This window comes from Lonchura striata, chromosome Z (genome assembly GCF_050655825.1).
Source record: "Lonchura striata isolate lonStrDom1 chromosome Z, ASM5065582v1, whole genome shotgun sequence".
NCBI classification, from domain to species: domain Eukaryota; kingdom Metazoa; phylum Chordata; class Aves; order Passeriformes; family Estrildidae; genus Lonchura; species Lonchura striata.
In genome coordinates, this window is record NC_140740.1 from 85,078,919 (window position 1) to 85,092,500 (window position 13,582).

The window sequence follows — 13,582 nt, forward strand, 5'->3', positions numbered from 1 at the left end:
ATGATTGATTGTTTCCATTCAGCTGAGAACCTGGCACAAACAGGTTGCAAAATTTCCTTGCAAAACTTCAGGTAGCTTTTTCAGACACTCTGAAAACTCTGAAAACTGAAACTCTGGAAGTTCCACCTGTACATCAGGAAGAAATTCCTTACTGGAACAATCTGCATGGAGAGGTTGTGGATCCTTCCTCACTGGAGGTGCTCGAAATTTGCCAGGAGAACTGTTCTGAACAATGAGCTCTGGGGGACTCCCCTCGAGCAGGGAGCTGGGACTAGGTGACCTACAGCGGCCACTTGTAGCTATACTCATTGTGTGATTTTCATCAAAACTAAGGACCACGCATCAACCCGCTGCTCCAGCAACCCACCGAGCCAGGCTGCCTGCCAAGAACCCAACATCCAGCAGCGAAGGTGTAAGAGAACAGGACCCACCACGTTTTCCCAGCGACCCGAGCCTTACTCCTGGCTTTCAGAAGGCCGTGGGATATTATTATCTTTCGATTGCGGCTCGGGCAGAGCAGCAGCAGCAGCAGCGGGGTCGCTGATTGAGCCTCGCTTAATTTAAGCCGAGTTTGGAGCGCGGGTTCAGCGCGCCCGCCGCTGCAGTGGCGGCCGGCGGGCGGCAGAGGGCACCCGCGGGCCGCGCTGCGACGGATCGCTCCCAAAACGGGGAAGAATCTCCCCAAAAAACGGGACAAAAAGCAAAAATGCAATGATAATTGGTTGATAGTTTTTTCTTGGTTACATTCAGCTTCTATTACAGATATTTCCGAAACAGCAAACACGCTGGGTCAATTTATTTTAAAGTCTGATTTTAAAATTCAGGGTGAGTGAAACGATCATTCTGGAAAAACCTACTTCTGGTACCCACAGTTACAGGGGATCAGGAATGAGAGAATCATTTAGGTTGGAAAAGCCATCCAGGATACTCAAATCCAACAATTTTCCCCGCACTGCCCAGCCCACACTAACCAGTGTCCCCAAGTGCCACATCCACAGAGCTCTTAAATCTTTCCGGGGATATTCAGGAAGGACTAATTTAAGTTGTATATCTTCAGCAGTGAGAAGAGCCAAAAAAACCCCCCCAGAAAAACCCCAAAAACCTAACTCCAGGGAGGGGTATTTTTTGTAAAATAATTTTTTAAAGCAATTAAGTCAAGTTGTGTGGCTAGTTCCATCAATAAATTTTGATCTTAGTACTACAAAGCATACACCTATGAAGGTCTATGTAAAACTATGACTTCAGTATGAATGAAATGCTTCTGCTTTTCTCTTTGTACTTCTATGTTAATAAGAAAATTAGGTTAAAGCCCAGTTAAAGTAGTAGTGCAGCATCTCATGTACAAAAAAATCACCTAAAAGCACCAGTTAAAAACAAAACAACACCAATTAAAAAAAAAATCAGAAGCAGACACGTTTTTGTGTATTCTGCACCAATTCATCCATGCAATAACCCTGGAAGGCCAAAGTAGTTCTATCATTACCACATTCAGTTCATTAATCTTAATTCTAGATATAAACATACAAGATATATGCCCACAAATGAATTAAAGCCACTGCAGGGATTATCACCTCAAAAGTGCTGACTCCATTTCAGTTATCAGCCAAGACATCTCTGAAGATTTCTGCACCCATTTTGGCAAACACGCTCATTATTTGCAGCAGTCTCTCAGTTTTTCATACAAACATCTTTTTATCAGTCTCACTGATCACAGCCTGCCCCACAAATATGAGCATGAACACTTATTGGTGAATCCACAACATTTCCATTAGTAATAATTAAACTAAGGCATATATAGGGAGCAAAGAGGTCCTGAGTTGTTGGTGCAGCACATTAAATATTGCAATTATTCTCTGTAAATACATTCAGACAGCTCTGTTTAACGATTAAATGACTCTTAGTCTGTCCATAGCACAAATCAGTAAGTGAAAGGGGTGTAATTACTTGATAATATTTATTTTCCTGCCCAAGAAATTCAGGAGAACCACCACAGCTGCCTTGCTGGAGGTCTGGGATATCCAATTCCAGAAACAACTTCACCACAAGGCCACAAGGTGAATGGCAGAGGTGATCCATTCTCTCCCTGGGAGGCAGAGTTAGTTAGCTCCAACTTCAGCTGACTCAAGAGATAAGGACTCGGGTGGGCCCATAAACTTTGTGCTTAGAAATTCTTTGCAGCAGGAAATTCAACTGGTGACCTGCCTCAAGTCCAAAGCAGCAGAGAAAAGTGCTTTTCAGGATGGCATCCTAATTAGAATTTTCTGTGACAACAAAATTCACAGGTCAAGTCAAACTTCCTGCCTGTCATCGGGACACAAAGGGGGACACAGTAACGGCTGAGCACATTAAAGGAAAAGAGTGGAGACCAGCTGCAAAAAAACACCCAGAGGTATTCTGGACCTGAGTTTCCTCCACAACCTCTTTCAAACACCCTCCATCTCTCATTGAAATCTCTGCAGTCAGCAGGAACGGGACACGTTCCTCTAAACAGCTCTAAAAATAAGGCCAGTCCTAAATGCCTCTGAACATCAGAGCACAAGTTTGACAATCCTGGCCTTCAAATTTACTTTTATGTCCTAACCCATCATTTAGAAAATGACAGTATCAGGAGGCTGGGCAATGCCTCCTCTGCACCGTGACAAGCAGAAGGAAAATTTCAATGGGGGAGCACAGGGCTGATTCAGAGAAATGGGGAGGTTTGCCAAGCTTGCCTCCAAAACAAAACCCTGTTGAACAATGTCAGAATGAGCACAGAGGAAGCATCAGCAAAGCAAGCGTTAGTTGACAGCCTCGCCGTGCCCTGCTCTTGAAACCACACTAAGCATTCACTTATTTGAGTGTGGAACAGCTTCTCATGCTCCAGCCCCTTTGCTTGCACCAGATTAAGAAAGTCAGCTTTTCAAAACAACACAGTTGGATGTGATGATCTAGAGCTGCACTAGCACACAGGCAAAATCCCTCTTGGTTTTAAAAAAAACAAGCAAGAGACCCAACAGTAATGTGTGCCTGCACTGAACTGTGTTTTGGCAACTTGATCCTTTACTGCTGAGTTAAGCACTTCTTCTAGTGTCTGAAATGAGAAAAATACACATCCTAAGGTTTATTTTCTGGTGAGAAGCAGGGATTGAGCTGATTCCCTAGGCAGAAACATTCAACTGCTCAAAGTTTACTGATTCACTCCTCCCTGCTCCTCTCCGCAGAAGCACCTCTCCGTGTTGAGTCAACACATTTTGTTTAGTTGAAACATGAAGACCCATCTGGTTACTGTACGAAAGTAAATCTCCAGGTAATTGGGCTCCAAACCAGCTGAGAACTGCGTGTTTACCTCTTGCTATATATAAGGCAATAGGAGCTTGGTAATAAGGCAATAGGAGCTTGGTGGATCTACATGGCTCACAAAGGAAAAACTGAGGTTTGCACTTAAGAAACACAAAGCAGCAGCTCAAGACAATTTTACCAGAGAAATTAAACTTACGATTTGTAGCTGCTGCACCATTTCTTCTCTGTACGCCAGCTCCCGCTTCATCTGATCTTGGAAATTGTCTGTATGAGGGGGGGAAAAATGTAGGTGCAATAATTAAAACAGAGACCAGACGGCAGAATTGACACCAATCAAGCTAAACCAAACCCAGTCACTACTGAGGAATCACAAAGCATTACAAAAGTCCTTCGCTCAATTAAAACATGCACCTAACAAATATGTGTCTAATAGGAGACACCACTGACAGCACAAAAAATGTGCAAAAATTAGACTTCGCTACCTCGCCCATCAGAAAATGTAGGATGCTAAGTTTGTGTTGCTAGCTTTTTTTCCCAGGTATTTTCCTACTCAGGCGAGGCTCTGCAGTCATTAGTCAAAGTTTTGCAGGCCCTGAAGAGAAGAGCAGAAACTGCTTTCTTTGCTTTGGCATAAATCTGTTGACATCAACAGCGATGTCCAGCATGTGAGAGGAGAAAGCGTTCAAGGATGCAGGGTTTGATTTGTGGTTTGTAGCATTGTGCTGACGGCTTTGAACAAAACTGAAGCTCCATAAAGAGTGACGTGGGATTTGGAAGGGAGAAAGTCTTTGAAAGAGAGATCCTGGGTTACAGCACAGGCTGGCCTTCCTGCTCCAGTGGATCCTCCTTCCCTGATTTTCCTCCTAACAGACAAAATTTGTTAGAAGATTAACTGATGCTCCGTGTTCCTTAACATTCCTGTTGGTGGTGGGAAAAATAAGAATATAAAAAAACTACTGACAAGAACCAAAGATCTCCAAGAGCTGCCTGATGAAGGTCAGGGTGCAAACTGAAGAGGAAAGAAAACCCATCTGAACCACTACAATTTTGATCCAGGTAACAAGCCCGTCCTGGAAGAAAAAGCAAGGGGGCAGAGCTCTGTCCCTGTCTTAAAAAAGAACTTTTTCCTCTCTGAATGGTGAAGTTGTTGTTTAAAAAAAAGGAAGCATGGAAAGAGCAATGAAACAGGGTAAGAGTGAGAAATTTTGGCAAGCTGAAGCCCTCAGGAGTCCAGCATAACCACATTGAGAATGATCTGGTGACATTATCTCAATGAAGTTCTCCAGATTTCCAGTAAATTCCCAGAGAACTGTTAAGCCTGTTCCCGGTGCTCCAACATGCTCAGAAAAATAAGCCAACAAAAGTACAGCAGATTTACAATTCCTCTTTTCCTAGCACCCCCAAAAAACCACGCAGTATAAAAAGGTAACTGCCTCCTGTCCTGGTCAATAAAGGCTGATAGTTGCAACTGAGGTCCTCCAGCTTCACTCTGGGTAGGCTTTAAGGAGAAATTCCTTTTTTCCCTCAACACTTTCCTCCCAGCTGCCTCTTCATGGGCTCATCACCTCTCCAAACAAACAGCTCAGGGATCTTGCTCAACCCTGCACAGCAAATGTCCAAGCTCACGGTGGAGATGGAGTGTTAATGGTAGGGACAGTGTTTTTTTTCCGGCAGCATTTACTCGAGTCCAAATGCTCACAGACAAAGCCATAAGCAGTACCCAGGAGAAAAGATATGAATATTTAAATAGCTTTCTTAACACAAAATTAAATACTTTAAGTACCCAGACTGCGTCTCCGCCATTTTACTGCCACATTGTTTAAAAAATGCAGATGGACAGAACGCGGAGCAGCCGACACGGAGGGCACAAACCATAGCAGGGCTCCAGGAGAACACACTGTCACTATGCAAAAATACTTGCATTTTTATCAGGACAGCAAATGCTTTGACTTTCTAAATGTGATCTGAATTTTTAATATTTTTTTTTAATTTTATTTTAGTGATCTCTGCATTGAGAGGTCTCAAAAGCAAAGGTAAATTTCTTTGCTGAAATTTATTTCACCTGCAGCTTTCAAGCACAACAGCAAGGTGAAAAATACAAGGTCTTGCTGTTTTATAAATTATCTCAGTGTTTCAAACAGGTTCAAGAAGCCACAGAGAAGACTGCAGCATAACTCTGCTAAGAGAACTTGCAAATAAGCTCAGTTCTCATTTAACAGTGATTTAAATGGGAGGAGAACTCTGAAACTAAAAAGCATTTACTGCACAGCCCTGTTGTGAGTAGTGGCTTGATGCTGTGAAGGTATAACACCCCAAATGTGCTCAGTTCCAAGTGGAGGACCCGAAAGAGGTGACTCTAGAGCTCACTGCAGGCAACCTGACAGAAGCATTTTCCAGAGAGAAATGGTGATGCCTTCCACATCTCACATGTTGCCTTCCAGCTGAAACAGGGGTGAGCTTTCATTCAAAATTTAAATTTTACCTCAACTTTCCTTTAGCTGGATCTCCAAAAACTTCTCTCCCTGGCTCATCCCTGCCCAAGAAACCAATACCATTCTAATACCTGACCTAAAGCAACAGCCCAACAGCAAGAGCCTGGAACAGGCCCCCTCTCTTGTGATAGAACATACAATACAATAGAGGACAAAACACCCTCAACATAGATTTACACTAAATTGCTTTACAAAGACTCTTTTTTTCTTGTTTTATTACATGCGGAGGAGGGGTGGGTTTTTTTGGTAAATCTAAATCTGTAAATAGGCTTTACGGTCACTTGTAGGTATGGTTTATAGCACATTATCTGTTTTCTATTTTAATCCTGAAGAAAATTGACCACTACTTTGTGGTACATTGAAACCACATATTTTTCAAGCCAGCATGCAGCAGTCACCACTTCCTTGGTCGGCCGTACTTGTTCTTTTCTTTTATTTGAATTGTATTTCATGTGGTTTAATTGCAGTGTTTATTTACATGGCAAAGACAGAGCATTAATTTTACTGTAGAAGAACAAAAGGATAAATAAGAGACTTGAATGGCAAAAGTCCAAGATGCCATTTCACCAATACCACACAGCAGCATTTTGATCCCCACGAATTATTTGAAAATTACCTCACTCCCAAACCCAAGTAATGACTGGATTTATTCTGAAGGATGAGGTTATGCTCCTTTCATTAATATCTGTATCATGTCAAGTGACTCTTCTTTATGGATGGAGCTGCCTACATATTTCAATATTCAAGACAAAGATGGAGTCATTCCCAGAGTCCTCACACTTCCTTGCTTCCCTGAACTTACCTATCTGATGCTACAGAAAGGGAACAAGCAAATTTTCTTTGAACAACAGGAAAATGCTATCTGTGTTCCCTCTTTTCCTGGTGGGATCATCCTGATCCAAGTGGAATTCCTCCTGGAAAAATCTTACTGCCATTGCTGCAGTGTCATTCGAGAGATCCCAGCCAAGGGGTCTTTTTCCACATCCCTGTACAATCAGCCCAGCCTTCTGGCAGCTTCCCAAAAACCCTGCTCAGTGCCCATTTTGTTTTATTTGAGATATACCCTGCACACTCCATCGCCCTGGGCAGCAGCACCCCCACTCAGCGGCCGGGGTGGAAGGGTCATCTCAAATGGCCTCTCCCAATGGGAAAAATCCAAGCAGGAATTTCTACTCCTTAAAAAGGCCAGATCAATTCTCCAGCATCAGCTAGAACCTCCTGAAAATGAGTATTAGGAACCTCCTGAAAACGAGGATTAAGCATCTTGTCTTCAGTAGCCCCTGAGGTGCTGGCTGAGACACCAACCTCACTGTACCCCGTGAGGATCCAGATGAGTTCATGTTTACTCACTCTAATCAGTGCTATCAAAACTAGTAGAATGCATACCTAAAAAACATCCAGCTTTGTGTTTTCCCCACAAAAGACCCTGCTTGGGCAGCTGCAGGGGTAGAAAAGGACCTCAAAAATCACCTCATTCCGACCCTGGGGACGCCTCCCACCATCCCAATTTGCTCCAAGCCCTGCCCAAACTGGACTCAGCCCAACTAAGCCCAAGATCATGGCAGCAAAACTGAGAACCTGTCTCATTTTATCAGCCTGGCAGCAACCAACCACGTACACACACAACACCAAAACCACAGATTTTGTGTCTTACTGAAGACTGGGAAAGATGCGTTTCCTTTCAACACCTGGAATTCCTGTTCCAGCCTCCTCCGTAGGTCGATCTGCTCAAACAGAACCTTCTGGAGTTCCTCTAACAAAGAGAAAAAGTGGTTTTGATAATCTGAATAAATAATTCTTGAAAGAACAGTTGCAGAGCAATTCATTACTCTAAGACAAAATATTTTAGTGCTTATTAAAAAAAAAAAAGTGTTGCATAGACCTACCATAGATTTTGTGCAGAAAGCCATGAATATAAATCAATGTAATATATTATTTTAAAGTATTATATTACAGTGTCATGTATTGATTGATATATATGCATTAATCTCAATTATATCCACCCAAAGGTCCATATATTATTCATATGTTACTTGACAAGCTTAAAATATGGCACAGAACAAAAGTGCCCCCTATTATCCTCATATTCTATTAAAACAAAGAGCAGTTTTATAATGTAAGAGGCCTTATTTATTTTACCTTTCCCCATATTTTCCACATCCTTCTTCAGAGAATGAGGTGAATTAGTTTCTTGTGTGTGTTCTCCTTAAAAAAAAGAAAAAAAAAAAAGTTATTGATTTACTGATAGTGCTTTTTGTCAGTGCTGTCCTTACTACTCATCTGCTTCAGAGAATCTGGAGAGGAAATAAAAGGGGCAAAAATATAAAGAAAGAGTAAAATCGAGGTTTGTCTACAGACTTCTGGGTGCATAGCACAAATATTTGTGAATTCGTATTTTCTCTAGTTCAGTGAACTATCTGCCTACAGCATGGAATCTTGCAGACAACATCTGATGTCTCCTTGATATTCTTCTTGCTGAGCTGATTCCTCCTTTCCCTCTAACCCCTCTCTTGAAGATTCTTATCAGAGGCAGAGAAAAGGGAAGATCTTTCTCTACAGTCTCATCTCTTCTCCTCTCAGCGGGAAGCCCGTGCTCTCCATCCAGGCAGGACCCTGTTCCAAAATCCACAGGAAAAATGCCTTTTTGCCTTCATCAGCTCTTCAGCTTTATCATCTTCCAGAGCTCCATGGCATGGGTGTGTTGCAACTGGATATAATTTATATCCAGCTGAGATAAAATTGACATTAGTGGTATTTGCATATAAAGGATACATCTCCGGGGTCAGCCAATTGAGGGACTCCTGTCTTTGGTTGCTCACATCAACTTTTAATCATATTATAGTACAGAATTTTCAACGTAACAGAAGTTGGCTATTTCCAGACACATGCATGTTACTTCCTCCAACCTAATTTTTTGTCTACAAATGGAATTAAATTTAAAAAAAAAAAATCACAAGTTGTGAAGTTCACCTGAATGACAGCCTGACTTGAAAACTGAACCTTCCGACGGAAGGTGTTACTTTCACTATCCTCTGCAACTGCACAATTTTTCCTGTGACTTCTATGAATTGCTTCTATAAAAGCTTCCTTCCAAAATTTTTTCTTTTGACTTCTATGAATTGCTTCTATAAAAGCTATGAAAAACTTTTTAAAAAAAATAATACAATATCACTTTAGCTGAAATTGATGGGAGAATTTCTGTTATTTACAGCTGAAGTACAAATGGACCCTCAATAATTAAGAAAATATTTGGTAAATAACCAATTATTGAACTAATTGGATTAATTCTTGTTTTAGTCCAGCCAGTAAATACACATCATTAACTCTGCTGATAAGTAATCACAAGAGATATGTATATAAATATATTAATGTGTTTATGTAGTTAGAAGAGAGGTTTATGGAGAAAATACCTTGGGTTTTGATGTTTCATTTGTTTTTTCTTTTTTAAAACATTAAATCCATAGCACTGGAATAGGTCATCGGACAACATACAACAGCTACTTTAAAAATTATTGTGTCATCACAATAGGCTAATTTTAAAGTTGAATTGGAAAGTCTTGCAACAGATGCAGTCAGAAATCTTTTTGCAAAGCATTTTTTCCTGTTTTTAAAAATCAATGCAATCCCATATCCAGTAAACCTTGAAGTTATAGCATATGAAACCTATCCAATAGCTCTGCATTTTAGCATCTCCACTCTCTTAATTCCTTAAAAAAAAGCCAAAAAGCAACCACTCATTCAGACACATACATTTACACAACTGGTATCTGGTGCCAGCAATTCCATTTCAGAAACTCATTTATGTAACATGGTGATTTAAACAAAAAAAAAAAAAATCATTTTTGTGGGATATTTGGTGAAAATGAAGTATTTTCCACAGGTAAGCTGTCTCACCACAGTAGAAGACATAGCAGGCTTCAAAATATATCACCTTTTGGGCAGTGGTTTGAGGGGTTTCCACAACATAAAATGGATTTGTTGGGTTTTTTTTTAGCCAGAATTATCCTTTTTTAAACTGGATGGCCATCAAAACAAAATTTTTTTGTCAGATAAATTAGGGTGCACTAAATCAAAAGGGAGGAATTTAAGTTTAGGAAGGGCGAATTTGTTGAATTACAAATACTAGAATATTCCCAACCCATTTTTTCCATTGAGGCGCCCTTTTCTGCATGCTTTATGTGCAGTTTTGAGGGATAACAGACTCATAGACAGAAGGTAACTGGATTTTTCAAGGAGAAGGAAGGGAAAGGGGAAGAGACTAGAGTATGGTGACAATACAGCTCTTTCTCCCTTGCTTGGTTGAGCTCCCAGGACTGTACATTTTGAGGCTGCTGACTCGCTGGGACAGAAAGAACTGCATCAAAATGAAGATAAGGGCATGTAGCATGAAGAATAACTTCCCCAGCATCTGCAGCCTCTCTACTAAGCTACTGAAAAAGGCCTATTAGAAAATCCACCATGCTTGCACCTGAAATAAGTAAAGAATGGGAGTGGAAAAATGGAGGTATTTAAAGGCCAAAGACAGGACACATTTAATTATTTTAAAGAATTGCATTTCTAAACTGTTTTCTGATGTTTAAAAAAAATATTATTGTTAATGGCAGTAATAATCAGATGTGTTTCACCTTTCCTGTCCCCCTGAAAATAATAATCAGGGCCCTGCTCTTCTCCATTTTTCCCTACTTCCCAGAGGCCTCATCATGCATCGTGTACTGTTCTACCTTAATTGAAAGGGAGGAGGTATTGAATATTTAACCAGCTTCCCTTCTCTTAAATGTTAATTAAAAGCTAAATAGGTGTTTAAAAACAAACAAACAGAAACCCAAAGAATTTTAATCAGTCTAAGAAAAAAATCACTTTCCCTCTTAATAGCTCCACCATAACTCTCCTGGGCCTTGTCTGCACAAAAACTTGCAGCATTTACAGCAGCAGGACCGAAAGCTGTGCCACCCCTCTGTATGGACACGGAGATTTCCTTTAGGAAAGACTATTTCAGTTTGTTCAGGAAAATCAAACTGTGCCTCCCTCATCTCTTGGATAGGGGGAAAGAGGGTGAAATATTTGCAGGCCACTTAAATTTCCTCAGCAAAAGCTTTGGGTGCCTTGGTTCTTCCCCACAAGCTCGGGTGCACAGACAATGTTTTTCTGGAATAAAGGCACAAATGGCTTTCTTAACCTGGAGTGTGAACACTGATGCTCAAAATTGTTCAAAAATTGGCACTGTGAAAAACAGAGGTTCCAGGGTTGGACGCTGGCACCTCAGCTCCTGCAGCACCGCCATTTTATCAGCTCTGCATCCACTGGAGCAGCTTAAGATTTGAATTTTTAACATATAGATCTTCAACATTTCTGAACCTATCCTCCTCAAAAGAAATGCACTTTGCCCTTACTGTAAAAAAAAAAAAAAAAAAAAGCCAAGCCAGACATAGCCAGGTTACCCCCTCATGCTCTGCCACCTCCTGCAATCCTTCCCCAGAAAGCTCTCAGAACAGTTTCTGAAGAACAGCTAAAAAATATTCCACTCAGTCCCAGAGAACTCAGCTACCTCAATGTCTAGCACAGAGCATGGATGGTCTGGGAATATATATACATACATAATTCCATTCTCCCATTTCTATGCCCCGCACCTGGTCCCCAGCTCATGCCCTCCAAAATCCTGACCACACCTGAGGTTTCAGATCATGTCATGTAGAACCATCTCCTCTTTCTCTTGTCCACTTCATCCCTGCCATTCCTGGACAGCCACTGTGCTTTGCAGAGCCTACCACATCTGCCAAAAGCTCTGCACCTCACCACTGTCACTGTGAAGCCCACAGCACTCCTGGTCCATTACAACTTAAACACCCACTAATATCTTCAGCTGGAGAGAAGTACTGTCTGCAGACACAAAGATCACAGCAAAAAGTTGCTGGTGTCTTCTGGATATAAATATATAGATATATACATTTATATCCACTTAGAAAAAAATATAGGCAGATGCAAACCAGCAGACTTTCAGCGCTCCAGAGGCACCCTCTGCATCTGAAATTAAAGACCTAAGACATGCAGAGCTCTTGTGTATGTCCTGAAGAAATTCTAAACTTACTGAAAATATTCATGCATCCTGTCTATTCATGCTACTTCTGGGGGGAATAATCAATAGGCTATTCAGGAGTTGGCAAAATATGCCTACTTTAGGAATAAGCATTTTTTTAAGTGTTTTTGTGCACCAGGGCAGATAAATGTCTTAAAAAATCTGGAGTTTCAAATGGCAATTTGTCCCCAAAAGTGATTTAAATTTAAAACAAACTACTTCCTTTTTATGCCAAGATAAATCTTCATTTGTAACATCCATTTAAAGTTTAAAACATGAACATCTGATTAAAAAACATCCGCATTGAAGTACTAACAGAGAGGAAAAATAGATTCAGGATTTCAAACTAAACACTCACAAACCTAGGCGTTACCAACCTAAAATGCTGAAATGTTTAAAAGAGATAAGGAATCTGTTGGCTTTTGGTCTGAACCTTATTCATACATCTGAGAATTATTTCATAATTTTATTTTAGAAGCACAAAAGCTAGAAAATGTCAAATTCTTCGTTTGTTTTAAATGGACAGTAATATGTTCACCAAATTCCAGAACATGAGGCTTTAAAAAATGAGCAAAATACACCTAATATTAAGAGAATTGCAAAAAATAAAGAAATTCAACTATGATCTATCCTTTTTTAATGATTAAAAGAGGATTAATAAGGATGCAGTCCTACATCCGTCTGCAGATTTATCTGTCGTGCTGATCCATGTATTTATACACAATCTAATGTACTAATATGCAGCGCTGGATCCCATATCTGAAACTTCATCTTGTAAACTTTTAACTTCTTTGCAAATGCTTCCATAATAAAATTTAAAGTCATTTAACTTCTGTATCCAATGCTGTCAACTTATCCCAGTTAAGACTATACAACCATCCAGCCTCCTGCATAGTAAACGCCGGGCTGTTTTCAACCCTCTATAAAGTATTTTAAATATACAGCAATTGCAGTATTAGCAGAGTTGCCCCGAGAATATATTTAAGGGTAAATAAAGGAAACCAGGCTCACCATTTCCAGCCTGATTTTTTCTGAAACTGCCGGCAAAGCAAAGATAAAAAAAAAATCAGGGAAATTGCAGCAAGATTTGAGAAGGTGTTTATTAACACCCATTTTTAGGGCTCTCCTTTCTCAAGAAAATAGATTAATAATTCGATTTGGTGAGGAACAGCTTGCAGAACTCCACTTTTCTTTAAGGAACACAGAGCCTTGCAATGTTCTCCTACCCTTCAACTCCCACCGATGAAGGAGGGTCGGGGTGGCAAACCCAAGGAAAATAGACCAGTTACGTAAGTTAGTCACAGTTACCTCTCAAAACTGCCATGGGATTTTGAATAACTTTGAGTTCTTTCCAAGCCCTGCCTGGCAGGGAAGGAAGGGGGATTTTCACTGGCAGTTTTCTGGCTGTGCAGGACGAACGGCTGTGGGATCCTCAAGCCTGTATCTATTTCAGCCTTGGAAAGAACTCTGCTGTGGATCTGCGAGTTCATTGACACACTGAGACCAGGAAGCCAACATTTTCACCCAGAAACAACCGTCCCTGGCACAGAAAACCCTGCTTTTTGTTTTGAGACTCTCTTTAGTAGGTTTAATATATAAATACAAGTCCATCTCACATCGAGAGGAATTCCCAGGACCACTTCATCTTCCTTAACCTTATTAGGAAGGCAGGGCTTTAAGCAAATCAAAAACATATGAAGTTATGTTAAGGATATTCTGCAAAATGGTTTGACAACCA

The 13,582-nt window shown here is 40.6% G+C and overlaps 1 protein-coding gene across 2 annotated transcripts in view; it reads right to left on the reverse strand.

Annotated features, from left to right (window-relative positions):
• The window catches only part of SKOR2 (SKI family transcriptional corepressor 2), a 31,598-nt gene that overhangs the window by 5,669 nt on the left and 12,347 nt on the right, over window positions 1-13,582 (reverse strand). For both annotated transcript variants that reach the window (XM_077790297.2, XM_085568039.1), the window contains exons 5-7: window positions 7,911-7,976; window positions 7,426-7,524; window positions 3,476-3,543 (exon numbers count right to left, since the gene is read on the reverse strand). In XM_077790297.2, coding sequence (XP_077646423.2) covers window positions 3,476-3,543; window positions 7,426-7,524; window positions 7,911-7,976 — 233 coding nt within the window. The remainder of the gene's footprint in view (window positions 1-3,475; window positions 3,544-7,425; window positions 7,525-7,910; window positions 7,977-13,582) is intronic.